At 41.5% G+C, this 25858-nt stretch overlaps 1 protein-coding gene and 1 long non-coding RNA gene across 2 annotated transcripts; one reads left to right on the top strand and one right to left on the bottom strand.

The window, feature by feature from the left end:
- Positions 1-14787: 14787 nt before the first annotated feature.
- On the bottom strand, positions 14788-18415 carry LOC135432052 (uncharacterized). Its single transcript, XM_064687511.1, has 3 exons — positions 18255-18415; positions 16737-18198; positions 14788-16677 (listed from the first exon to the last, which is right to left on the bottom strand). The coding sequence occupies exons 1-3, from the start codon at positions 18311-18313 to the stop codon at positions 14899-14901; spliced, it is 3300 nt and encodes a 1099-aa protein (XP_064543581.1). The 5' UTR covers positions 18314-18415; the 3' UTR covers positions 14788-14898.
- Positions 18416-19672: 1257 nt separating this feature from the next.
- LOC135432056 (uncharacterized) lies at positions 19673-20401 on the top strand. Its single transcript, XR_010436882.1, has 2 exons — positions 19673-19733; positions 19787-20401. It is a non-coding gene; the product is annotated as an uncharacterized LOC135432056 (long non-coding RNA).
- Positions 20402-25858: the final 5457 nt, after the last annotated feature.

The following is a 25858-nucleotide window of genomic DNA, read 5'->3' as shown; positions in this document are numbered from 1 at the left end:
AGTTTATTAGAGTATGTATGTGTGAGTCTATGTGTGTGTGTGTGTGTGTGTGTACGTTTCTGTGTGTGTGTGTGTTTGAGTGGGTGTGCAGAGCTTTAATAGTCGGGTAACAAAATAAACACAGTGCTTACACAATGACCAAGAATATCTGTGCTGCCATTGTGTTTAGAAAAATATTTAAATGGGAAATCTGTGTGGGCAGACGGACGGAAGGTTTCCAGGCCCTGTTTCTGTTACGCTTGTAAAACATACAAGGTGCTTCCGTAGAGGATGCGCAAATATAATGTCTGTAAACAATTTTTATTGCTTTCTGCACGAGAGAACCAACTCGAACTGTAGAACTCAAACATCAAGACGCTAGCAGATTTGCTTAAAAGTAAAAGTTGTTGATAGAAATCACAAAACACAATAACATAAATTGCAAAATGTGACAAAGGGTTGCTAGCCAGGGCACGCACTCCCCCCTAGAGAGTGCCAGACATTGGGTCAGCCTGCCAAGATATAAATAACGAGAAAAAAAAATAGAAGAAAAGAATGCCTGTCTACAGCATGCCGAAGTTTTAATACCCTAATAGACGAAAGTGCTTTTAAGCAAGAGACTTTTTTACAAACGATTGTTTCTATAGGAACTATGTGATATATTACAAGACTTTGCAGATATATAAGAGAAATAAAAAAAAAACTGGAAAGTAGTTGAGTTTGGGGAAGGTTTTTGAAGAAAGTTTTCTATGTAAAAACTACTTTATCAACCAATTGCTTCTATATAGCTATGTATATGACATAGTAATCCGAAGATGATTAGATATTTTTCACAGACAGGCAGCATGCTATAACTCTTAAATGACTAGATCAAGACATCTTTAAATATAAACAAGGAGCCATATGATATAATGATCAGATCAGACCGAGATCGACATATTTGCTGCCTGCTTCTAAGACGTCAGCTTTAAAACTGAGAGAAAAGTTCACCCAGAAGCAGCCATGCGGACTTTTATAAAATGACAAGATTAAAATACCCTGTGCAAGTGTATAAAGAGAGTGAAAAGAGAAAGGGTAGTCAACAACAAGAACAACTCGAGCCGAATTTGAAGTGTGGTCATGTGTGTGGCAGCATCCGAAGTTGTCTCGATGACATCAGCAAACAACAGCCGCAGAAATTGAAAAACTAATCCAAGGCATATGACGCATTCGGCAACACCAACTAAAAGCTTAACTTTCGCAAGTGATTCGCATTAAAAGTTTAAACTTGCCAAATTGCCGGCATATACACACGCACGCATACACACACACACACATACTGGCAGACGCACACACGCAGGTTTAAACCTAAGCCAGGCACACCTAGTAGATCCCAGGAACCAGCTCTCTGGCAGCTCAGCTCAGCCCAGTCTGCCAGTTGGCGAAAGGAAATTGCTTGCTTTTCATAACTAAAACTTGGGAAATTATGAAATTCATACAGGAAGACAATTTTCTTCCACATCTAATTCAGTCGCCCGCCCCTGCCGGCTGCTGTTGGTGCTGCCTTTCCCAGTCTCCTGCTGCTGCCTCTGCTGCAGCATTGCAGCATGAAATTTGTTTGTGGTCTTGGCCATAAGTTTGCCCGTCGACAGGCAACTTGCGGCGGCTGCCGTTTGTTGGATGCTTGCTCTGCCTGCTCTAGCCGCTGACTTCTGGCTGCTGCTGCTACTGCTACTGGTGGTGGTGGCTCGCCTTTATCCGAGAGATTTGCAGTTTTTAAGCCCCACCATTTGGAAGGCTGCCCTACCTGCCCTGCTCCGGCGAACACTTCTAAGCAATTTCGGTTGCTTTTTTGCGGCACTTTTGACGGAAATCCTATCCGTCTGGCCCCCCCACACACACACACACAACTCTCCGAGCAATTCGTTAGCTTTGTTTAACTTGCAATTTGCTGGAAACTGATAGGTAGCTACCACTAGCCACAACTTGGCCAGAACTGACTGGCATCTTGACTTTCATTAGGACAGTGCATATTTTGTAAGTCAGCCACAGTTACAGTCTTTCAGCTTTCGGCTTTCAGCTTCAGCTTGTGTTTCTGTTTCAGTTTCAGCTTCAATTTGTATATTGCAAATGGCTTGTGAATGGCTGGCAACAGGTTTAATTCATTTTTTATGGCTGCATAAAGCAAGCCATTTATAAAGATATAAAAGCGCAAACAAAAAAATAAAGAAATGAAAATATACATATATATCTTTATACATATATAAATATGTATATAGCTGAGTGCTGCCAAGGCTGCGGAGCCCAAAACCAATGAGCAGCAGGAAATCTAAAAATTACATAAGGGATCAGGGGATTTTTCGATAGAACAGCTTCACCAGCGAGATTGTCGCACACCAACAACAACAATAGCAACAACTGAGACAACGGCAGCGTTCCTTTTGCTAGCTCCATTTGTTATTATGCTCAGCAGCGTGCAAGGATCCATCCTGGCCACGTTTGTTTAGTTTACGTCCGATTCCCCATGCAATAACTTAAAAAACACGAAGACAGTACGACAGGCCGACAGCTACGGGCGGCCCAGTACCAATAAATGCCAGCCAAAGCACCTTGGCTCGACTCGGCACGGAATGCTCATGCTGCTACTATTCCATCTCCTCCTCCCCCGGCCTCTTCCGCCTGCAGCCCCACAACAATAGGCAAACAGCCGCTGGGCACGAAAGTGCCACCATGGCAAGCACAATTCTAATATGGCCAACGCCCCATCGGAGCCGAAGCAACAGGGCTGGCACCCAGCTCGATTTTGTGCGCCCATGATCAAATCATATTTTCCCAGCTTATTGACAGCGTAATCAGAGGCAATGCTTGACAATACTCTGGGCAACAACAATGCTCAGACGCAATAATAAAATACAAATACAATTTATAGTTATACGAGTATTTTTTACGGGCCACCTTCAAAGGCAGCGCCACAACAAAACTGGTAATTCATTACTTTATCGATGCCATAAGTTGGCAACGCAGCTGGGACCAGGTCGCTAGTTCGACTCGTGCCCCATGCTATACTCAAGCATCTATAGATAAACGTACTTTTATGTTCACACACACACACACGCACACACACTCGTTTGTTGGTAAGTGTAAGCAGTTTTGTGTACACAAAAGCTGACAATTTATAGCCCCAGTCGTGTGTCGTCTGGGCAAGTTTTAAACCCTTTGCGATAGAGCTGGGTACCCAAAACCAAAATTGGTAGCATGATGCTGGGTCTGCCCGGGTTCCTAAGTTCTTGCCATTTACCAGACTTCAGTTTAATTATGCTCAAAGACACGGCAATAGAAAAAGTGCAGCACAGCACAGTCCATGTAATTAAGGTAGCATACATTGCGGGTACTTTCGCACAGCACAGCACAGCATACAAAATCATTTCAGTACTTAACAAACTCCAACTTTATATTTATGGAAAACTAATAACATTTGATTAATAGTTTAATGCATGCACTGAGAGAAAATTCACCAATACTTTAAGGGAAGAATTTATATCCCAAATATTTCGAAAGTCAAGTCTCTTTAATTCTCTATAATTCTTACACATATTTGCTAAAAATAATAATTGGCATTAAGTTTTAGATCGTTTGTATGTGGTATAATACATAAACCATCTACAGGAGTCAAAATACTTAAATATTGGTTCCATTGCAACTATTCAGCATATTTTGCATAAAGTTGGCAACGCGAATTAAAAAATATCCAGTTAATCCATTAACGAGGTTCATTTTGATGGGGTTTTATATTATTTGTATACCCTGTATCTACTGTAAATGGGTAAAATAGAGTCTTATAGCTCTCCCTATTGCCTGCGCAGATTAAATCATACATATCACACTTCTTTTTCTCAAAATCGATAACTAAGTTTCCTTAACGCTATATCTGCGCTTAAAAAACTACAGACACCGAATAGTTGCAGGCATCACGCTAAGGTACACTTTTGTATGCATCTAGGCGCTGGAAACAGGGCATCTCCAAGCAGCGCACTTCCGACCACATCATTATGTCTACAAATTCCAAGTCGTTATTTATATTTTAATACATTTTAATAGTTTTATCAACATCTTATGCAATAAACATTTTCATGTTCAACCCACACATAGTTTTTCGTCAAGTGTACGTGAGTTGATTATATTTTTCTTGGTTTCATTGCTAAAATATTGTATATTAAACATAAACAATGCATAGTACATTGTAAACACTTCATGCGCGTTCAGCAAATGTTGTTGCTCGGGGCACACGAGTGCCTAGGATAATATTGACCCGCCGCAAGAAACACAAACACCTTTTCAAAGAGAGACAAAAACCGACAAATAAAAGTAGGAACAACAATAACAATAATACTTGTAACAATAATCACACTATGTTATAGTTAAGGCAAGCACAAATTATTATTATTATTATTATGCTCGTACGTTTGGTCAGTGCGGAGGGAAAAATAAAAACTTTTCTCATTTCGCACGCATGACGGACGACCTCTTGGCGTGGAATTATATTGGACTGAGCTCCCGAAATGTATGCTATATAAACTGAGAATTGTTGGCACTGCAAACAGGCTGGTAAAAATAAATAAATAGGCTAAAATTGAAAATGCATAAATTGCTTGTTAACAAAAATACGTGTACAAATGAAAATATCAAATATGCATGCATACATATGGAAAAAAGTATGCATACTATATTCTATACATATAAATATATAAAAATATATATGTGTGCATATATACAAAAGCAATTTGGCCACAAACAAAAATAACAACAAAACGAATTTGGTACACATTAAAACAAGGCCACAGCTGGGACTGTAGTCGGGCCAGCTGTGAGCCTACGAAAAGCGGAATTTTAAAATGTCGCCCACAGCAAATTGAAAATTAAACGAAAAACTTTAAAATAACTATATTAAAGGGGCAGGGGGGCAGGCGGCACGGGGGCGGGGCTTGGGAAATGGGAATGTAGCGTCAAAGAAAAAGTTGTATAAAATGTTTTTGCCTTCTTGCTGACCCCAATTGTAGGCCCGGGCCCAGGCTGCTTTGTTGCGCAAGTGTTGCCAACTTAATAAAATGACGCTCAAGCATGGAAAGTTGACCAGGACCAGAATGGAGGAGCCTGAGGAGCCAACGCCAGCAACAGCACCAACACCAACACCAGCACCAACACAAACACAAACAAGCCACAGCAAGTGCATGTTAAAAGTTGTGCCAAAAAATACATTTCCCTTTTTTTGGCAGGCCAATTTTTTACCTCCACTGTCACCAAGTTCCTTATACCCAGATATACATATATATAAATAAGTATATAAGTAAAAATATATATATATATATATATATAGGGATGTACATATACAAGTTTGACCGTTGTGCTCATATTTTACAGTTGCTGCGGCCATTGTTGCTGTTGTTGCACGTTGTGTACGTGTGTGTGTGTGTGTGTGTGTGTGTGTGTGTGTGTGTATGTGTGTGGCTGGCTTGTAGTGCCACAAGTCTCTGCGGAGTGCCTAAATTGAATATCATCAAGGCTCAAATTAATGTCTTCAGCACAAACTTTGCCACTTGAAGCATATTTTTGCCGGCCTTCGCCTTCAGTTTGCGCAGCTTTTCTTTATACTTTCTATACTCTTGGACAGGCTATTATGATTTTGTCACGAAATATAAAGGAAATATCTGGGAAACTATCATAAATATATAAAAACATATATATCATAAATGTCTTATCATGAAAAGCTTCATTGATATAGCCAGGTTGAATTCTGTACGCTTGATATCTGATAGGTCGAAGAACCAGATACAAATTGAAAACTCTCCTTGATTGTATTGCTCAAGTGATATATAATAATATTGTTCGGCACCAGGAAGTTTACTTTCTTTAGATCTTGTAGGGAGTTTTCCTTGTAAAGATAATTTAACAAAACTTGGCATTTAAGAGGTATATCTAATTGTAAGAGACAAATCGTATGATCTGTAGGAACAATCGTAACAACAGAAAAATTATCTGTTTGTCTAAATATCTTCGAAAAAATACTGCAATCAGGTATTTCACAAGTGTCCATCTGATATGTCTTAAAGGATATGCAATATTCGGCGTGGCAATTCTTAATTTTAACATTTTTTTCTACTGTCTGCACTTTGCAGTTCTTTTTTTGTTGTTCGGCAACTACAAAGTTTTTGGCAGTGTGCAGCAATGATGTTGTTGTTGTTGTTGTTGTTGCTGGTGCTTCGCAAAGTTTTCTGACCCGCAAATTGAAATGCTCGTAGATTTAGCTGGTAACGCCGGCATTTTAGCTAATTGCACGCACGGCCGCCAACTCGGCCCGTGATTTGATTTTGTGCCCCATGTCGGGCAATGTGGGTACGCGTTGTACCGTAAACCACGCTGTGTTATGCATCCCCCGGGTCCAGGGCGGAAATCTAGACCCAAACGGTAACCCACATCGAAACTAATGGCATTCCCAAAACAACACCCCGTCGTGCGTGTTATTAATTCCAGCCAATCTATTAAAAATGTAAAATGCATGAGCTGCAAAGACAATTGCAGTCGAAACTACTTATATGTCTATAAGTATATCTTATATATAGGGCTGCCTAATGCACAAGGGAATCGTCTGACCGTCTGGCTGTCTGGCTCTCTGACTCAGCGACTGTCTAGCGGCACGTATCCACCTAAACACAGGACTCTATCTGTCGTCTGCGTTTGATGTTGCGCCGTGCGTGCCTCGTGGGCAAGTCAAATCGTGAGACGACTCGCCCCTCTCCGTTCCCATTCCCGTCTCCCCTTGGTGCTGCATTATTTACGCGACGGTTCTTGTTTATTGATGTTTGTCTGTGAGCCAACTGCAGGTTGCCTTTGCCATGTTACCTGGCGCTTTGTGGCTTTTACTAACGGTGCCCAGACCCATTCCCTGGTTTTAGGTCCCGTCAACCCCCGTTGCCGTCACAGCGACTGCTTACATATTCATGAGGGTTGCGGCAGCAAAAGTAGCCAAAAAAGAAATGTCTTAGTGCGGGCATTGCCAAAAAAAAAATTGCGGTTCAAGTTCGCTGAGTTCGTCGTAACTTGGGCAGCTTTGGAGTCTTACCCTTGTTTATCTGACGATGCACTCACTCTGGGGAATTGGGCTTAGACCTAGAGTGTTAGTCCGGGTGTTACAGCTGCCGTCGCTGCAATTTGCCGTTTAAATATGCGGATTTAATTGAGTTTAATTGTATATGAAAGGAAAGATTTGTATTTTGATTTTTTGCTCGAATGCATCGCTGGCAACCGTTCCACATAACCCCACCATCTCACTAACATCTACGTGGACGTGGAATTCAATATTTGTTTTTGAATAATCGTTCACGGTGAATTCTGCCTACTAAAGTTCAATCTACATTTGTTTCTGAATTACCGTTTACAGTGAATTCTTTCTTCAAAATTAAATGAAAGAAAGGGGGAGAGAACTTCCACGCACGACTGAAAGCAGCAGCATTTAAATTATTTTCCCAACACAAGTTCAAGACTGTAAACCTTACTTAAATTCATGAGAATCTCCTAGAAGGGTGATTTTTATAAAATACTTTTTTGTTCTTATTTTTCAGCGGCAACCAAACTTCTGCATTTGGTATAAAAGAACAAACGCGGATACGCACATAAATACATACGAGCATACACAAACAGCTTCCTTTACTTTCGGGTATGCTGCCTTAGATCTCAATTTTCCATCCAGGGGGGTGGATTTTCCAAAAACATGTCTTGTCGTGCACTTGCATCATATAAGATAACTACAGTGAAAAGTTAAGCTTCCTAACTCTGTGAATTAATCACGATTCAAACATTTTGATATATTCATATGGATTTATTCAGATCAATGCTTTTATATCAATCGAAAACAAAAGTACACATTTAATAATTATTGTGCCTCAGAGTTAAAAGTTAAAATAAATAATAAATTTGTAATTCGTTCAAGTTAACGCTGGTCCACTGTATCTACAGCTCCCTTACAGAGTATATACGTATATGCAAAATAGAAAACAAAGGTCGAGAGCTTATTAAAATTTATATATTTAAATAGCATTTACCGCCAGGCCCTCGCACCATTGTAGTCTATCACTGCGTGGCCTCGGGCGGCCCAGATGAAAGTTTGAAGTGTCTCACACACTCGCAAACACACACACACACACACACACATGCACAGCTAGACAATCTATGTGCGCTACTCTGAATTGACAAAAGGGGTAGTTGGCACGCACTAACACACACACGCACACACACGCAGGCATGTAGACTAGAAAAACAATTTCACGGTTATTCCTGGCAAATATGAAAAGTAAAATGTAATAGCCCCAGTCAGCGCCCCCGCAACTAAAACATAGCCAACACCCCCCAAGCAGAGCAGCAGCAACAGCGCCGCATATCAAGCGGAAACGGAAGTCAGACACTTACATATGCGCGCGTAACTTTACGCCCATCGTCTTTCTAGCTGTTCTTGTTGTTATTGCTGCTGATTTGCTTTTCACATTTTTCGTTTTTTTTTTTTGTTTGTTGTGGGTTTGTTGTGGGTCTGCCAGCCCTGCGGCATATTTCAACAGTTGCCAGCCGTAGTTGCTGTTGCTGTTGTTGTTGTTGTCATAATATTGGCATGCATATATCATTCTGACGGTCCATAAAAATTTCTACACCAAATGCCGCTAAGGGTTGATTTTCGTTGTCAGCACTGTTGCACTTGTCATAAATCGGGTTGAACTGGGAGTTGAAAACGGGTGTCACTTGCTATTTCGTTTTTAGAATGTAATAAGCCTCAATGGACTATCGCTTATTTTGATCCTAAGTGGTTGATAATAAATTGTTAGTGAGAATTTTTGTTGTTGCTGGATGTCATTTCAACTCGAACTGGGGGTTGTTATGTTTCCCGATCCAACCCCTTTTGCGTATCAATACAACTTCTCAAGTGGAAGAATAACAAAATACTTTAGACAAATCAAATGTCGCCGAATCGAAAAAAAGAAATTCGGCTATTTTCGCGTCTGCTTATTTATTAAGCACGTCCACAACCTGGACTTATACGCACACACTCCCAGCTCACCTGCAACTCCCTTTGGCAACATTTTTATTAATATTTAATGTGAGTTTCGCAACTTTTGTCAGCCCCCTCTCAGTTGTGGCAACCCTCATAAAACGCAACTTTTCGCACAACTGACAACTCAATTCGGCAGCTTTGCCCCCTCGCTACCCCTCCGCCATTGCGCCTGCCCACAACAGCACGTGCCAAATATTTTTGTCGCTCTATCCTTACACTGCATGCAAAATGACGCAAGCCGCGCCTCCCGGAGTCCATTAGACGCAGTTCTTAGCCTGCATAGCTTTATAATGAAAAATTTCAGCCCCCCAACCACCGTCGACGCCCAGCCAGCCCCCACAATACAGCTTGACAGACAGGGGTTGGCCGTGATTTGCAGTGTGACGGTGGGTGGGGCCGGGAGGAAGGGTGTGTAGACCCAACTAACGCTCAACGTTACATAAATCATAAATATTTTAAAGTTTCAAATTACCAGTGGCAAAAACAATCAATGCGACCATTCCCCCAAAGCACAAAAGGCGCTGTCACAGATGTCAGCATTTGCAGTGCCTTAGGGCAGGGGAGGGGCTGCGCAGGGGCAGGCACAGGAACAGGGGCAGAGCACAGCACAATCAGCTGTAATCTAATGAGAACCAATGCGGCATGTGCTAATTTTTTGGTGGGCGGATAGCTTGACGAACCGTGTTCAAAATCAGTCCCAAAACGAGTCGATATTTTCGACATGAAAAATAAATACTGTTTCACCAATTTTACACAGTTATGTGAGAAATTATGTCTGCACTATTTTAAAGTCTGCACAAAGTTCTTTGGCAAGTAAGAGGTTATTCATGCCATAGACTACATTTATTTTACGACTGGCTGTTAGTTCAATTTTCTCCCAGAATTGATTTTGTAAACAATTTCCATACGTTTTTGAATTCTTAAACGTGTTTTGACCTGTCATAGTAGACGGAATTGGTGACAAAACAATAAGAAAAACATTAGAGTTGAACATTCAAAACCAATGAAAAGGCAGTGCAAAAAAGCTTTTTGGAAAGTCTCTAAGGTAAAAGCAAATCGTATGCAAGGAGAAATGTCCACTTATTTTCCACGCACACATGTGGAATATCTATGCAAGTTTGACTAAGATGTCAAATTCTGGTAAGATTTTGTTTTCATCAAAGTTTTGATCATGTTTTGTAAGTTTAAATAAACTGCGATTCCAAATTTAATGCAATAAATAAAAGAGTTGTAGCCTGGCTTTTAATGCCCAATAGGTAGTTAACCGTGCAGCGGGAGAGCTGTGAGTTGCACGGCGGAGTGCGAGCTTACTTATTCACTGCCAAGGCAGTTATGAATATTACAGAATGCCAAAATGTCTTGTAAGTTCGCTGAAGTATGTAATATGCGAGCACTTTTCATTTGCAAGTAACGGTAACGGTTGCCATTGCCGTTGCCGTTGTCGTTACCGTTAGTGACAGCGCAAAATGGCGGCTGCCAACCTGTCCTGTTTGTCCGTTAGCTGCGTTCCGGTTACGGTTAACGTTGCAATTCATATAAAAATAATTATTTGCAAGCGCGCATTCATTATGTGGAATGGCAACCCTGGCAACAAAATGCCTGCCACCTGGCGCCCGTTGCCTTCGCTGCCAGCAAACGATATTAAAAATGCAATTTGGCCAAAAATGCGTACTCCTTGGCCAGATCCGTTGGCACTGTTGGCTGTTATCCCAGGCAGCAGGCAAGGCAACTCTTGCTTGCCTCAATCACCACGCACTTGGCAATACGCAATACGCATTTGCAAATTGCATTTCCAACTGGCTGCCTGTGTCCTTTCACTCAGCTCAGGTTGCATTGCGTTGCTGGACATGGACATCGCCGGTCGCGCATCAAATTAAACGCCCGCGCGCAATAAACATTAATAAAAATCACACAAAAATTGCCATTTGCAAGGTGCAGCCGGCAAATGAAAATGGAAATTGCTCATAAACAAGTCCATCAAATAAAGTGCACACAGCTGAAACTCCAAAAGACAATAAAACCAAGAAAAACAAAAACACATCAATCCATAAATGCAGAATTGTAAATGCTCTTTCAAAATAAATAAATATGTTCTGCAACAAAAGCAACTCGAATGATCCAGTCTGCTGGATGCTCTTTCAGAAAAGAGCTAGAAGAATTCTTACATATCTTGAAAGGATTTTGGGTCTCAACCAATTGGATCGTTTCAGGTTCTGTTTAGTTTTAAGATTGCGATACATATGAATTCTGTAATTACTTGATTAAAGAATTCTTAAAATCAATCCAAAAGCATTTAGAACTTTTCTGATATTAAGTTACTTAGTACTTAATTCAACGACTTTTGGCTCTTTTTTTGTTACACACAAAGTCAGAAAACTGAAAGCCTGTCTGTAGAGTATAAAAACGGAGCCATTGGTGACTTTTGGTGTTAAACCACAGCACAATATTAACAATGACGCATACGTAGCAACAAATATACACACGCACTCGTAGACACAAACACAAAAACCCACGCACACATACACACACACACACACACACGCAACAGCGACCACCGCAGACTATCAAATTTTAATACGCCAGCAGCTTGTGCCTTTATTTCATAAATGTTTAATGAAATTAAGCGGCAAGCTTTTTGGGTGAGCTGGCCCAACTGCGTCTGTCCCGTCTGTGGGTCTGTCAGTCTGCGTGTCTGGCTGCCCGAAAAAGAGTATTTCGAAATAAATCATAAAGAATAAAATACATAAGTAAGCCAGACAGTTGGGCAGCCAACAGGCATTACATTGTTTGCATACCTTTTTAAACGATTTTAAAAGTTGCTTTATATTTAAAAAAGAAAAACTTTTTTTTATTTTTATTTTATTTGCGTGTACTTTTAACCACAACTAAAAGTGCGGCTGCTAAATTATGAAATAAGCGGTTTTTATATGCTTTTGATTTTAATGAGTGCAGATACACACACATACACACAGTCACACACACACACACACAGTCGCAAATGCATACATACATCAACTGAAAAGGTTAACTAAAACAAGCACACAAAATACGAATTATACTTCCGGCAAGCGTGAGTCAAGCCAGGCACAGGGTGGCTGCTCGGCAACCAGGCAACACCCCAAAAAGTATGCAGTAAAAAACTACGTTAGAGTCGAAATCGTATAGAGCCAGGGTTAAAGTCGGACTGGTATTCCGCATATATATGTGTGTGTATGCGAAATCAAAAGTTGTTTATGACTCAATTTGTAGTTTTTGAACATGAATTATTGCAGCTGCGCGCCAAAACGAAAAAACGGACTCAAAAAAATATATAAAAAATCAAATAAAAGAGCAAATGAATGTATGGGCTGGTGTGTGTGCGCGTGTGTGTTTCGAACTACACGAAAATTGTGCAAAAATTTGCTCAAAACTAATTTCGCAAAGAGGAAATTAAATATGGCAAAGTTTGACACATGACAGATTTGTTGCTATTGCTGTTGTCGTTGTTGTTTTTGCTTTGGCATTGTCTTGATTTTATTTACGAGTGTATAAATGTGTGGATGTCTCTGTATGTATCTATGTGCAACAGCAAGTAATTGAAACATTTCGAGCTGCTGCACATGCTCCTAACTGGAAGCTGACGATGCAAATTTTCAATCTGCAGCAAAAGCCAAACATCATTCCACAATAGAGAACGTATTTTGAGAGCGTATTTCACATTTCATTTCAATTAATTTGCTTTCAGTTTCTTCAATGCAAACTTTTGCCTGCCACTTAATTTAGTCAATAAGATGCAAATGATCCCGACGCCGCTCTAATTAGAAACGCAGCGCCAGTCCAAAGGCAGCTTCAGCTCCAGCCAGTTCGTTAGTTTGTCTTGTTTTCAATATTAAAAGCTGCGGTGCGTTAAGACTATGCATAATCCAATAGGGAATTTCCGTTGACAGCGACAACGTCAACTTAAGACTGATGAACTACAGCACTTCCACATTCCTGTTTTAGCTACGTGCATGGGCGCAGAGCAAAGTCGGAGATTTTCGATATTAGTTATTCCCTTGAACTATTTTATTCGTGTACACTTTTTATGGTATTTCAAATTAATACTTTTGAAATATCACTACTTTATATACACATCACTTAAGGAACAAGCACATAAGAGCTCTTGCGGTCATGAAAATCGGAAAGAAAGGCGCTTCAATATTAACAAAGTCAATTTTTTATAAGTGTTTGCTCCTTTTTCCAGTTGGAAAACAGAAAATAAAATGAATACGTATAAAAACTATTATGGACAATACTATATGAATTCAGCTAGACGTCATGGGGTAATGAGAATCGCATAGAAATGCGCATCAATATTTTGGCAACAGAAACTAAAATGAATACGTATATAATCAATCATGGGGTTATGAGAATCACATAGAAGACCGCCTTAATATTTCACAAACACATATTTTGTAAACAATGCCATTATTTCTATTTTGAAAACAGAAATAAAAATGAGAAAGTATAAAAACCACCATGCCCATACCATATATGAATTTAGCTCGACGTGATGCGGTCATCAGAATCACATAGAAAGGCACTTAAATATTTTACAAACACCTTTCTTAGCTCGAAAAATACAAAAATATTAATAAATATTGTAAATCATATTATAATTCTAATGCATCTATAAGTTTTAGTTTCTTAACCATCGTTCAATTGAGAATTTATGTTTGACGTTGTTGGAGTCCCCCTTTCTGTCTACGACTCTGACTGTCTGTGTGTGTGTGTGTGTGTGAGAGAGAGAGACCAACTGCCATATGAAGTCGTGCCAAGCATGAAATGATGTGCACATTCTTCAACATCAAGTGCGCCGAATATGTGCGTCTATCATACAACTGCGGTTACCTTTCAGCTACTGCGGCTGCTGCTGCCCACATCTCTATTTCGATGTTGGCTCTTGGTTACGGTTGGATTTCATATTGCGCACACTGTTGACACATTTGCTGACAAATGGCCAGAAGTGTATAATTGGTTAAGAAGCGTTTAAATGCTCGTACCGTGCAGCGCCAATTTATTGAAGGCTTATAATTTTTTTTGGTGGCGCTCAGTTGGAAAATGCAATCAAATTAAGCGCCAATGTGCAATTATTTAAGCGCCAAAATTTGAACTATGTAACATTTATGCAGATGGAGGCCAACTCCAGTGCTATTGCCAGGGCCGGGACCCCAGCCAAAATGTTTCATGGCTGACTACTTATCGCTTAATCACATCAGAGCATCGACCAGTGTGTTTGGCCATAAAACATTTAGCAACATGAAATCGTTTCTGTTACTGTTACTTTTGCCAGACATCAAAGCCAATCAAAACGGCATTTCAATAATATCAGAGCACTACAATCGCATCAGCGAATGGCTAGGTAGGAGGGGGCGGAAAAGACACACACACGCACGCACAGTTGTTGTAATGTGGCATGCGTGTGTTTTGGTGGGGTGCTGGGGTTGGCATATAAACGATTTGTTCGCAAATATCATGAGCATGAGCTCACACCCACAGCTGACAGACAAGCCGAACCACACAATCACGAGCACACGCACACACACACACACACAGACAATGGTTGTGGGGTGGCAATGTCCTTGCCCAAACGCTAGAAGATAGCACATGTGTGTGTGAGTGTGTGGCTGTATTAGCCATAACATAAAGATATTTGACAGGCACATAAAGATTGGCAGCAGCACGCGGCGTGTTGAAGAAAGGAAGAACTTATCGAATTTTTAGTAAACTGTTTTTTTCGATTTTTTAATTTGCTTGTACCATTACTGTTAAATTTTGACTATTTCAGGGCAAGTATAATATGCTGTCAAATGCTTTGTCTGCCAAATTTAATCACAATCCTTTTCTGCGGACTCCTTTTCCTTTTCCTCTTTAAGTCTGAAACATTGGCAAGCTTCTTCAGATTCTTTTGGCTCTACTGGCAGAGGGCATTTAATCTCATCGGCAAGTGGAAATAACTTATTCATAATGGGCGGACATTCTGGTTCTGGGAATGAGCAGTCGTCTTCATCTGCACAATCATCGGACATTTCACTTTTTTCTGCGTCTTCGTCTGCGTCTTCCTCTGCTTTTCCATCGCATGGACACAAGGCTTGCAATTCTTCCGCTTCTGAGGGACTCAAATCCAATAGGCAGTTAACGTCGGCCTCTTCAATCTGAATTGGCTGCGGTTCGGGACACTCCATAGCCTCTTTGGCGGCGGCCCCCTTTGGTCTTCCACAGGCGCCACAGCACACGGAACAGTCCGCGGACATAGGATCAATTAGAGGAGCTTGATAGGGATTTGGAGCTTGACGCATCTGATTTGCAGCTTGATAATTATTTTGGTTATTTTGCAAACAGGGTGACCCAGCAGCCGGATCAGATTGACGAGGTTGATTTTGAGGAGGAGCTTGATTACATATGCCACAGGGTGCATTTGTAGCAGGAGATTTGCCATTTTGGGGATATTGGGAATATTGAGGATATTGTTGAGCTTGTTGAGCTTGAGCATACTGAGGAGCTTGTTGAATATATTGAGCTTGTTGGGCTTGGGGAGCTTGACGAGCTTGTTGGTATTGTTGTCCACCGGGTGAATATGCAGCAGGAGCTTGCTGACCTTGTTGAGCTTGGTAATAGCCCGGATAGGCACCAGGCCGGTTTTGATTCATCTGGCCTCCATTAGATTGATAAGCATTTGATAAACGTCCACCGGGTGCAGCTGCACCGGGACCTTGTTGATAAGACGGGCATGGTTGTCCACCGGGTGAAGCTGCAGCGGGAGCTTGTTGATAGGCCGGGCACGGTTGTCCACCGGGTGCAGCTGCAACGGGAGGTTGTAGGTAAGCCGCGCAAGGATGTCCACCGGGTGAAGGTGCAGCGGGAATTTGTTGAAAAGCCGGGCATGGCTGTCCACCGGATGGAGGTGGAACAGCAGCCTGTTGACCTGGAGCTGAATAAATATATTGGTAACAATCTGGACAAGTTGGATATGCAGCAGCAGCAGATAATCGCTTTCCACCCTGTTTTGGAGATTGAATAGCATTTGGGGTACATTGTGCACCGGGTGAGGGAGCGGAAGCTAGGGGAGCTTGTTGATATTTCGGGCATTTTTTTTGTGCAGCAGCCTGAGGCGGAGGACACGGCTGGGGCTGCTGAGGCGGAGTACACGGCTGGGGCTGCTGAGGCGGAGTACACGGCTGGGGCTGCTGAGCTTGAGCTTGAGCCGGACCACATTCTTGAGGGGGGGGAAAATTCGGGCAGCCGGGCGCACACGGATTTTCACTCGTTGCAAAGCTTGCCACATCCTGCGCATTATAATTCTCTTGAGGGCAGTCACAGTCGGCAGCATCACCTTCCGCGGCCTTCTGTTCCAAATATGCCTCGCTTGTTATGGGACAACCTTCTAAAGATGACTTTAGGTTTTCTTCCTCGTCGCAACGGCAGGTTAAATCTGGTTCAGCTGCAGCAGCCTCTGTAGCACCACAATTTGGATCAACATCGGAAGCTGTAAGCTCCGCGCCATACCTGGCCAGCAGTTCGATCAGGACACCATTTGTCCATCCAAAGCCAGTTTGGGCCTGGTACTCGCCGTTAACGCTGGGAGAGCCGAATTCCTCGCAATTATACTGCAGAGGAGGATTAATTTACACAGAAACGCAGGCGCAAGTTACAAAAATGAGCTCACCTTTTCGTGCATAAAACCACTTTTATTAAACGCCTCATAGTTAGTTCTTACCCACCGCTCTCGCCAACGTTTCGACATCTCGTCGGCCTCGGGAGTTCCCAGATTATTCAGACCCTCGATCAGCATTAGCATCATTGGTGCCCATACATTCGGATAGTCCCATTGCTGGCCAGTATTACTCAGTGTGTGCGGCACACCACCCGGAAGTGAGTCTAGCCCATTTTCCTCGATGTAGTCCATTACAGATTTCGAGATTTTTTCGTTATCAGCTATGGGATAGGCATGAAGCCAGAGCGGCGATAGATTTGTGACGACAAAAAAGTCGCGCTGTGTTTTGTTCTTCAGATCATAATCCAGCCAGACGCCGCGCTTTTCATTCCACAGCACAGCGGTTATGGCCTTGATCAGACCACAGGCAATGTTACGATATTGTTGCGCCTTGGCGGTATTTCCGGCCATGGTATTGAACTCGGCCAGTGTCTTACAACTACGGAAGAGTATGCAATTGAGATCGACGGGCACTATCCAGGATGTTTTGATGTTTGCCAGTGTGCCCACATTGGTGCCACAGGGCGAGACAAACCAGCGCGAGCTGAAGTCCATGCCCGATTCGCAGGCAGCCTTCAGATTTGCATAATGGTCCTCCTTTTCATCATCTGAGCAGAAGCCAGCCGCGCTAGCTACATCTTCACGGTACGATTCGGGCCGTGGCCCCGATGATTTATCGCGATATTGATACATGGTACGACCCTCGACCTGTACCGAATGATTCTTTAAAAAGTTATCCATCTCCGTTTCGAGCAGCGGTAGTACGCGAAGAACATATTGATCGTCTTTGGTAAAGTCCATAAACGACTTGACCATGAGAGTTAGCAGGGGCGGCTGTGAGCGACCCCAGTAGTAGACTCGGCCGCCATTGGGCACCGCCTTATACTGCTGCACCATATAGAGCAGATTATCAATCATGCCACGTGCCGTCTGATGCATGCCGCTGTAGAGCAGACCGCGGACAATCCAGTATGTGTCCCAGTAGTAGAACTCAATAAATCGTCCGCCGGGCACAATGAACGGATTTGGTACATATACCAGTGAGTACATTTGGGGGCTTGTTCTTACACAATCCTTCATGTTACGGCCTAGCTGCTTCCAAATACGATTTAAATCCGAGCCAAACTTTTTTAATTGTGGATCCTTAATTTGGCATAGGAACGCGGGCTCCATTCGCCAATCAGGCGGACACCAATATTCCATTTCCGTGCCAGGCTGATCAAAATGATTATCCACGAAATTGGTAAGATGTTTAACCGATGTCTCATTCTTCTTGCATGAGCTAAACAATTGGAAATCGGCGAGTATACGCTCTGGAGAATAACGACAGCTCATGTCCACAAAATACTTGCAATCCTTGTACAAGCCAGTCATTTGAACAGCTCGCAACAACGGACCGCAGCAGTAGATGGCACTATTTGCATATATTTATACACACACTGTATAGCAGGACAACGTTAGGTAACTTACCCATTTGCACCGGCGAGGTGCACTTGCCCACATTCAGAGCATTTGGGAGCATTTGGCATTTTGATTATAAAAAAATTTGTGTGTGTGGAGCCTGTAAAGCCAAATGACAAACTGGTTAAAAAGTAAGGCCTAGCAACGAGAATGAGACAAGTAAATTAAAGTCAACTAATGTTTTTGATATATTTTGAAAAGACATGTTAGCTCGGACAAAAACAAACAATCAGTCCGACTCAACAAATAAATCAAATGCAAAGGCATAACAACCATTATATTGACCATTAAAACAAATTTGTCGACATTTGCCATTAAGAGACAACAATGCTTTCTCTCTCCCATCCATAAATCAGCGTAAATAGACAGGAAGCGCCTTAAAATCTGCTACACACACACACACACACAAGTGTACCCCGCCAGAGCCATACATTTATTTGAAATTACCATAAATGTTTTTGGTCCACCCCAGCTCCCCCTTAAAGGCGTTTGCCTAAAAGCTATTGGCCTCTTGTCCATTTGTAATTTCCAGACAATTTATCAAACAAGCGAGCTGAAGGCAAAAGGCAAGAAAACACAGAAAAGACGGGAAAGTCAGAATTGAAATGGCGCAGAAAATGCGCTTCAAGTGGCCATGGAGCAGGGAAAAACTCGATTTCTGAACTGATGGCATAGAATGAATCGACCGAATGGACAATTGAAATCAGCCGCGCTCCACTTCATAAATTTCCCAATGCAACTTTGCCCACCTTCTGAAAACTTTGGCTCGCCAAAGCAAAGAGCAAGAGCATTAAAATTAGGCATATTTGGTATTCGAGTTGTCTGCAAAGTTTCTTAAGTAAAATGAAAAAAATTAAATTGTATTTTTCCGTTTATTTTGACTTTAACTTTTTGGACTGTGTTGCGTGTGATAAGGCTCAAAGGATCTGTGAGCCTGCCATTTGCCTGATGCCAATAAAACGCAGTGTATAATTAATGCACCGGCTTCAAAAGTGAGCAATGCAAGCAGCTCTTTTACACACACTGAGAGAAATAAAGCAAAGTTTAGAAACCATTTGGGGCAACCTAATCGACAGGCATCAACAGCATATCATTTCATCAAGAAGGCGCTTAAACAGATTGCGAATTAGAAGCGCGCTTTAAAATGAGTGAAAATCTTCTTCTATCCGAAGATTTCTTATATCAAGCATCTTCTGACTTGCCAGGAGTATAAAGTATTAAAAAGAAATAATGTAGAAAAATATTTCCCACACCCAAAGCGTACTATCTTAAGATCTAATAATCATGATAACAAAATAGTGTGTAAAAAATAGTAGAAAAATTATTTTATTATTGGCCCCATTAAAGTAAATAAAATATACTTTTATAAAACAAAAAAAAATTGTTTCATTTTTACCCATCGAAGCAAACATTCTTTGTAGAATTTTTTCCTATTTTACTCGAAATGTCAACGAATTTATTTGTTGTCAAACCCTGCTTCAAAGTCAAGTAATTAATTCAATTTCAGATAAAATTGTATCGCGATTTGTGTTTTTTCGCAGTGCATGCATTCAGAGGACGCAATGTTGACACTTGGCGCGAGGCGATAGCCGCGAGGCGAAGCATTGATCAACTTAACGAGCCGCGCAACGACAGCCGCAGCCGAGGCAACAACAGCAGCAGCTAATTGAGTATTCTACTTTTAAGTGGCGCCTCTGCCAACCCGAGCCGACCGAGCTGTTAACACACTTCAGCTGCGTTTGCTTGTGGCAGTTGCAGCTTGTGCGGACAGTCCGGACTGTGCGGCCTGTGGTCAGCGCGCATAAATCAATAAGTTGCCATAAATTAATTAAAATAAAAAGCAGCGCATCTCAAGGTGCTGCCAGGACAAGTCCTGTGTGTATTACAAGTGCGTCTCCATTTTGGCTTTAAGCAGCGCTCAGCCGAAGCAATCAATCAAAATTGCAGCTGCCTTAGGGCGCCCGCTGGGTCGCTCGGTGAATCTGAAACTGAATCACGTAACGCCGTTCCATGGCGCATGATAAATTGTCAACACGCTGACGTTTGTCTGCAGCGATTTAAAAACTACTTAAAATGTAAATGTTGTTTCGCAGTTGTTGTACCCTGCACCCATTGATAATGGGTAAAATAAAACGGGTATATTGTTTTGGTGCAAATGTATGTAACAGGCAGAAGAAGGCTTCTTTAATCCCAGAAGGTATGTATACATATTGTTGGTCAGCATTAATAGCCGAGTCTACCTAGCTATGTCTGTCTGTCTATATCTGTCGATCTGCCTGTCTATATCTGTCGAATTGTCTGGCTATGTCTGTCTGTCTATATCTGTGTATGTCTGTCTGTCTGTCTATGTGTATTATCCGTCCGTATAAGCTCGTTGATTTCAAAGCCTCACATTTGAAGCGTAGGTCCGCCCATTCTTTGCACAGCTTAAGTTTATCTTAAATCGATAACTCACTCATTTTCTACATAATCGATAAATATCGATAAAGTTAAGGTTTTTAAAGCATAGATCTAAGAATTGCCAAATTAAGTAAATTACTTTGTAATATACCCAAATCCATAATATTTCACATGTTTAATATAACTTCGCTTTATCAAAAATTTTAAAGAATACCAACAATAAAGCCAGAGCCTTGTCTTTCGGCATGTACACACATTTGATTGCCTTATTTAAACCAATAAAATTGTAAAGCGATCAGAATAAAAATGGTTTAGTTAGAGGGGTTAAAAGAAGCTCGACTGTTGTATAAAGTACGCTTATGTGAGTGTAAATTTTCGTTTTCATGAAAAGAAGTAAGAATGTGTGTAACATCAGCTCCGTGCTGCATACAGGCTATCTGTTAGTTGAGCACACCCAACCAAAGCACGTCACCTTGGCGCTGCGTGCAGGCCATCTCTTAGTTGGGCGCACCCGACTAGAGCACTCTTACTTATTCGTTGTTGCTGTTGTTGTGCGAATGGGTGTTGGGTTTTATGCACACGTCGCAGCGCAGTCTGCGAAAATCATGTTGTTGACTTTGAAAAAAATATGTGTAAAAATGCGCTATTGTAAATAACGGCACATAAACACGCAGCCCGACTGACTGACACTGAGACTCAAACTGACTGACTGACTGCCTGAGAGACTGATGACAGGGCATTGTCAACAGTCAGCAGTATGGCAGCAGTAGCAGCAGCAGCAGCAGCAACAATCGACACACACATGCACACACACATGCACGCACACACAAATTCTATGGGTGTTGTCAAAGTGCACATTGTGTTTGTGCTACGCCTTTTTTGTTAACAAATACATTACATTTCAAGTGTTAAGCTTGCACTTGTCATTCACTCACTCACTTGTTTGTCTCAACACTTGGCAGAACACACCTGCCATACATATACATTTATATAGCGTACATATATGCCATACATGTACATACATACATACACTCGCGTACTCTTCGCATGTCACCCAATCGACCTGCTCTGTGATATACTTGTCAGCTACCAAATAGATAATGATATTTGTATCTTCACAAAAAACAACGCATTGTATAAATATTAAATAAGGCTACGAAAATGCTTTCTTTTCCAAGCTGTATCCTTTAATGCTTTGCATGTGCAGACTTGAGTTCGAGGCGGCTGATTAAATGTGTTTTCAAAAAGCGTCGGTCTTTATAGTCCGATCTTTATGAAGTTAAGAAATATAGGGTACATATATAGCGTACGTAATTGCATATATACAAAACCGCAAAGCTTTTCAGATATTTGTAGATTAAATTCAAGTTAGCCCCAAAAAAAAGAAACAGAACTCAAATTCGAAATTAATGAAATGCTGCATACTCTTTTATCTAAGAATGACAATTAAATTTTGTAAGCTTCTTTTTCTTTGAATTTTTAAGAAGAGGCATAAAAAAATGATTAGGAGCGGAGCTTAACGAACCATTGTTAACAAATATATTTCGATAACTCGATTATAAATCGATTTCGAGAGTTGGAACTATTTCCGATTACTTTCAAAATCGATTGGCAACAGATAAATTCATACCATTTCACTGCATAGTAATTTCTGCAATAATTCAGAAAATATATACCTCGGCTTTTATATATAGTGTGAGGCATTTATTGATTATTTATTTATGGTTTGATGTGTGCCCAACTCTAGTTGTCACGCAGTGTGTTCTCTTTGGATAGAAATTAATATTAGCACACAATTACAAAGCCTTTCTTCTGTATCTATATCACGTGTCTATAGGCCAGTTATAATAACTATTCGCTAAGCTCGAAAGTCTGTGTCTGGAGCAAGTCGAGCTAATCGCATAAAGTTTCATCCAAAATTACACAGGGTCTGGTCAAGTGAGCTATAAATTCGGCTGTCAAAATACTTGACAATTGATTAATTGAAATTGACTTTGAAAGTTGGACGATAAGCAGCAGCAGCCAGCGCAGCACACTCTGTACAGTCGTCGTGGTCGTCAGGGGAAGTGGGCTGTCAATCAGCTGAAACCCAAATTGGCACACACACTTCCCCCCACAGTCGCACACTCAAGCACACACGCATTGTGTGGTCATTTGTTGATGAGCTAAACTTTGACCAAGTCGACACACGAGTTTCGTCAAGCAAAAGGCCCAGAGGAAAGGGCAGACACACAGGCCGTTCAAATTAACCGAGACTAGTTAAACAGAAAAGTTTCCTTTAACGATATACAAGGGCAATCGGCAAATGTATCTGATGTTGTTTTTGCTCATATCGAGTTGACAACTTAAATTGTTAGTTGGCCGATAAGCGAGCAGCCGCTTGCAAGGGTGGCCCGACCCCGACCCCGACCACGACCCCGTCCACGACCCCGTCCACGAACCTTGCCTGTTGTGGTGGGCGTGTATAACATTTTTATTTATTTCACTATTTTTTATGTGCGCCGCCGACGCTACGGAACACGCGCCACATGCCAACGACAAACAAATAAATAAAAATCCAGTTTCGGCTGCACCAGAAACCCAAGTTCCAAGTCAAGTCTGGGCCTGGGCCTGGGCCGGGCCGGGCCGAGCCGGGGTCAGCGTGTGGAGCGTGTGTTTTACAAGTCTATTAACTTGAGGCGCTTATCTAATGCTGACAGCAAGTTTTTCACTTTGCCAAAGTTTTTCTTGCCACACACATAGACACATAGACACACACACATACGCCCACATAGCAAACGCAACTTCCGCTGCTGCTGCTGCGTTTCCGCTGCGGGGAGGCGTCTCCAACTGGCAACTGGCAACAGTTCAAATGTTGTAGCAAATGCCGCACATGTCAATCATTTGTTTTGCCATTTTTCTTGCCACCAAAAGCTGCAAAATTATATAGATATAAAGAGAACGATGCCAGAGCTATGCATAATGTATGGCAGCTCATTTCCCTTCAATTTGATGTTGGCCCACTCGGTCCAGTTGGGTGTTGATTTCTTGCTCTTGTATACTCTTGCATAGAGCAATATAGTTTTGTCACAAAATGTGTAACCGATTTTCGAAGTCATAAAGTATATATATTCTTGATCTGTATCGTAAATCGGGCCGAAACAGACAAGTCCGTCTGCCTGCAAACTAGTCCTTACTGAGGGTTTTAAAAAGATCAGACTTCTTTTTGCAGGCTGTACAAATATCGGAATCGGCCGAGTCGAAATACTATATTATATAGCTGCCATTGGGATGATATATCGAAAATTAAATTGTTGTATGAAAATCTGGTTTGTTTTTCAAGATATCTTGACCGAACTTGGCGTATACCACGCTTATTATATATTATCCAAATCTGATCAACTACTCGACCATATTATATAGTACTCTATAAAGAATCGGTCGAGTTTTTTTTGTTTTTCAAAAGATATTTGGTTAGAACTCAGGAGTTCGAATTTTCACCATTCACACCATCTGTAACAAATGTTGTCGTATTTAAGTCAAATAAAAGGGCATTGAATCTTCGGCGTGCCTTACATAGAGACTCTTGCTATTTATGTATCTGGCAGAGTCTTTAATGGATAAATTTCTCCCGCTGTTCAGATGAAAATGTTGCTCTCTAAGCGTTTGGCTTTTAGAGTGTTAACTGATCAAGTGAAAGGAAAAGTGCTGAAGCCAACTGTTAACTTTCACACTCGGTGGCTCGGTTGGCCACAGATACTTAGGTATAAGCAATTTCTGATTTGCTGGCAGCAGATAAAGCTCAAAGGATACAACTTGTTGGCCAACGAAATGGTCAAGTGAAGTTGCGCCGCAACAACAGACAGAGAGAGAGAGGGCCGAGTGTAGGGAGTGTGAGTGAGAGAGGTCGAGGGAATTCTCGCTTCATTAAGCACAGCGCCGCACCACAAGTTGGCCAAGTTGGCCAGCTCGAACTGGCTAAATAATATTTATGAGCTGGCTAAATGTTTGCCATCAGCCGCAGCGTCAAACGGAGCCACTCGCAAGCGCTTGCAGTACTGCATCCGAGAAATCCTCGAATCCTTGAGCCGTGCGACGACACTTTTCCCTTTTTCAATGAACGTTGCGCATTATTGTTATTAGTTTTCAGGTTGGGCACATAAAAACTTCAACAACGGCAACTGCAGTTTAGCTAGTTCCCAGTGCTTACACTGTTGCATAACAAGGAACAGGAACAGCCACATCCTTAACTTGTTGTAGTTGCAGTGCCCAATGGTGAGTGGGTGCAGAGAGCTTTGCTGATGCTATCTGAGCACATTGTCGCTGGCATTTTGTTGTTGTTGTTGCTGCTGCTGTTGCTGCTGTTGCAGCAACATGTTGTTGATGATAATGCTGTCGTTTGACTATGTTGCCATTGTTGTGAGCAGCAGCAGCAGCGGCAGCAGCAGCAGCTGTGGGGGGCATCAACAATAACGTCAGCTTAACTAAATGAAGGTCCAAGTGTCATGGATGCTCCTCAAACTTTGACACGACGACGGGCTGCTGCCACTGCCGGCTTCGGTGTCTTAAGTTAAGGGTCTGGGTTCGGGTCTGCGTCTGGATTTGGTTCGGGGTCTTGTTGCTGATGCGCATGTCGTTGTGGGTGTGTTTGACTTGTTGTGATTGCAAGTAAGCAACCAACTTTTATGTCAATCTCCAGTTGTAAAACTTACTTACAAACTTAACTCTTGGCAATAATCGCATGCCAACAGTTAACAACTGCCAAGCTGCCAGGATAAAATCTGCGCAGGCATATGTTTGCATAGTTTAAAAAAAGGGGGGAAAATTAATTATAATTCTAGTTGTATTATGTGACGGCTTGTAGGAGATTTAGTGTGTTAAAATATCCGAAGTTAGCAGCAAAAACTAGATACTGTCATTTGCCAGTACAATTTAAGGGATATTTTAAATAAACATAGATATATATACAAATTTATATAAAAAGAATAAATGATGCAAGTACATTTCTGAAGTAGCCACAAACCAAAAATAATTAAAGTTTCTTAACAATATAGGAGACCTCTCGGCTTTATAACATATTTAAGTAAAATTTTGAATGTCTTACCTGTGTTTAAATATTTTCAGATTTAGATCATTAGTGTTTGTAAACATTGAAATATTTTGAATCACACTTTTATTTTTGCATCATTTCTTTGGATAGCTGAAAAAAGGGAGTCAAATAAATTTAGTAATAT

This window comes from Drosophila montana, unplaced genomic scaffold (genome assembly GCF_035044405.1).
Source record: "Drosophila montana isolate Dmon_TW-CO22-7 unplaced genomic scaffold, ASM3504440v1 contig_3200_1, whole genome shotgun sequence".
In the NCBI taxonomy this organism is placed as follows: Eukaryota; Metazoa; Arthropoda; class Insecta; order Diptera; family Drosophilidae; genus Drosophila; species Drosophila montana.
This window is presented reverse-complemented; position numbering and strand designations above follow the sequence as displayed.

What these genes read in the sequence shown, in the direction of transcription:
- LOC135432052 (XM_064687511.1), bottom strand. Translation starts at nt 18,313, where the DNA reads ATGCCAAATGCTCCCAAATGCTCTGAATGTGGGCAAGTGCACCTCGCC. An exon ending in CACCTCGCCGGTGCAAATGG is followed by an intron (nt 18,199 to 18,254) that starts GTAAGTTACCTA and finishes ATATGCAAATAG; the next exon opens with TGCCATCTACTGCTGCGGTC. An exon ending in GTGGTTTTATGCACGAAAAG is followed by an intron (nt 16,678 to 16,736) that starts GTGAGCTCATTT and finishes CCTCCTCTGCAG; the next exon opens with TATAATTGCGAGGAATTCGG.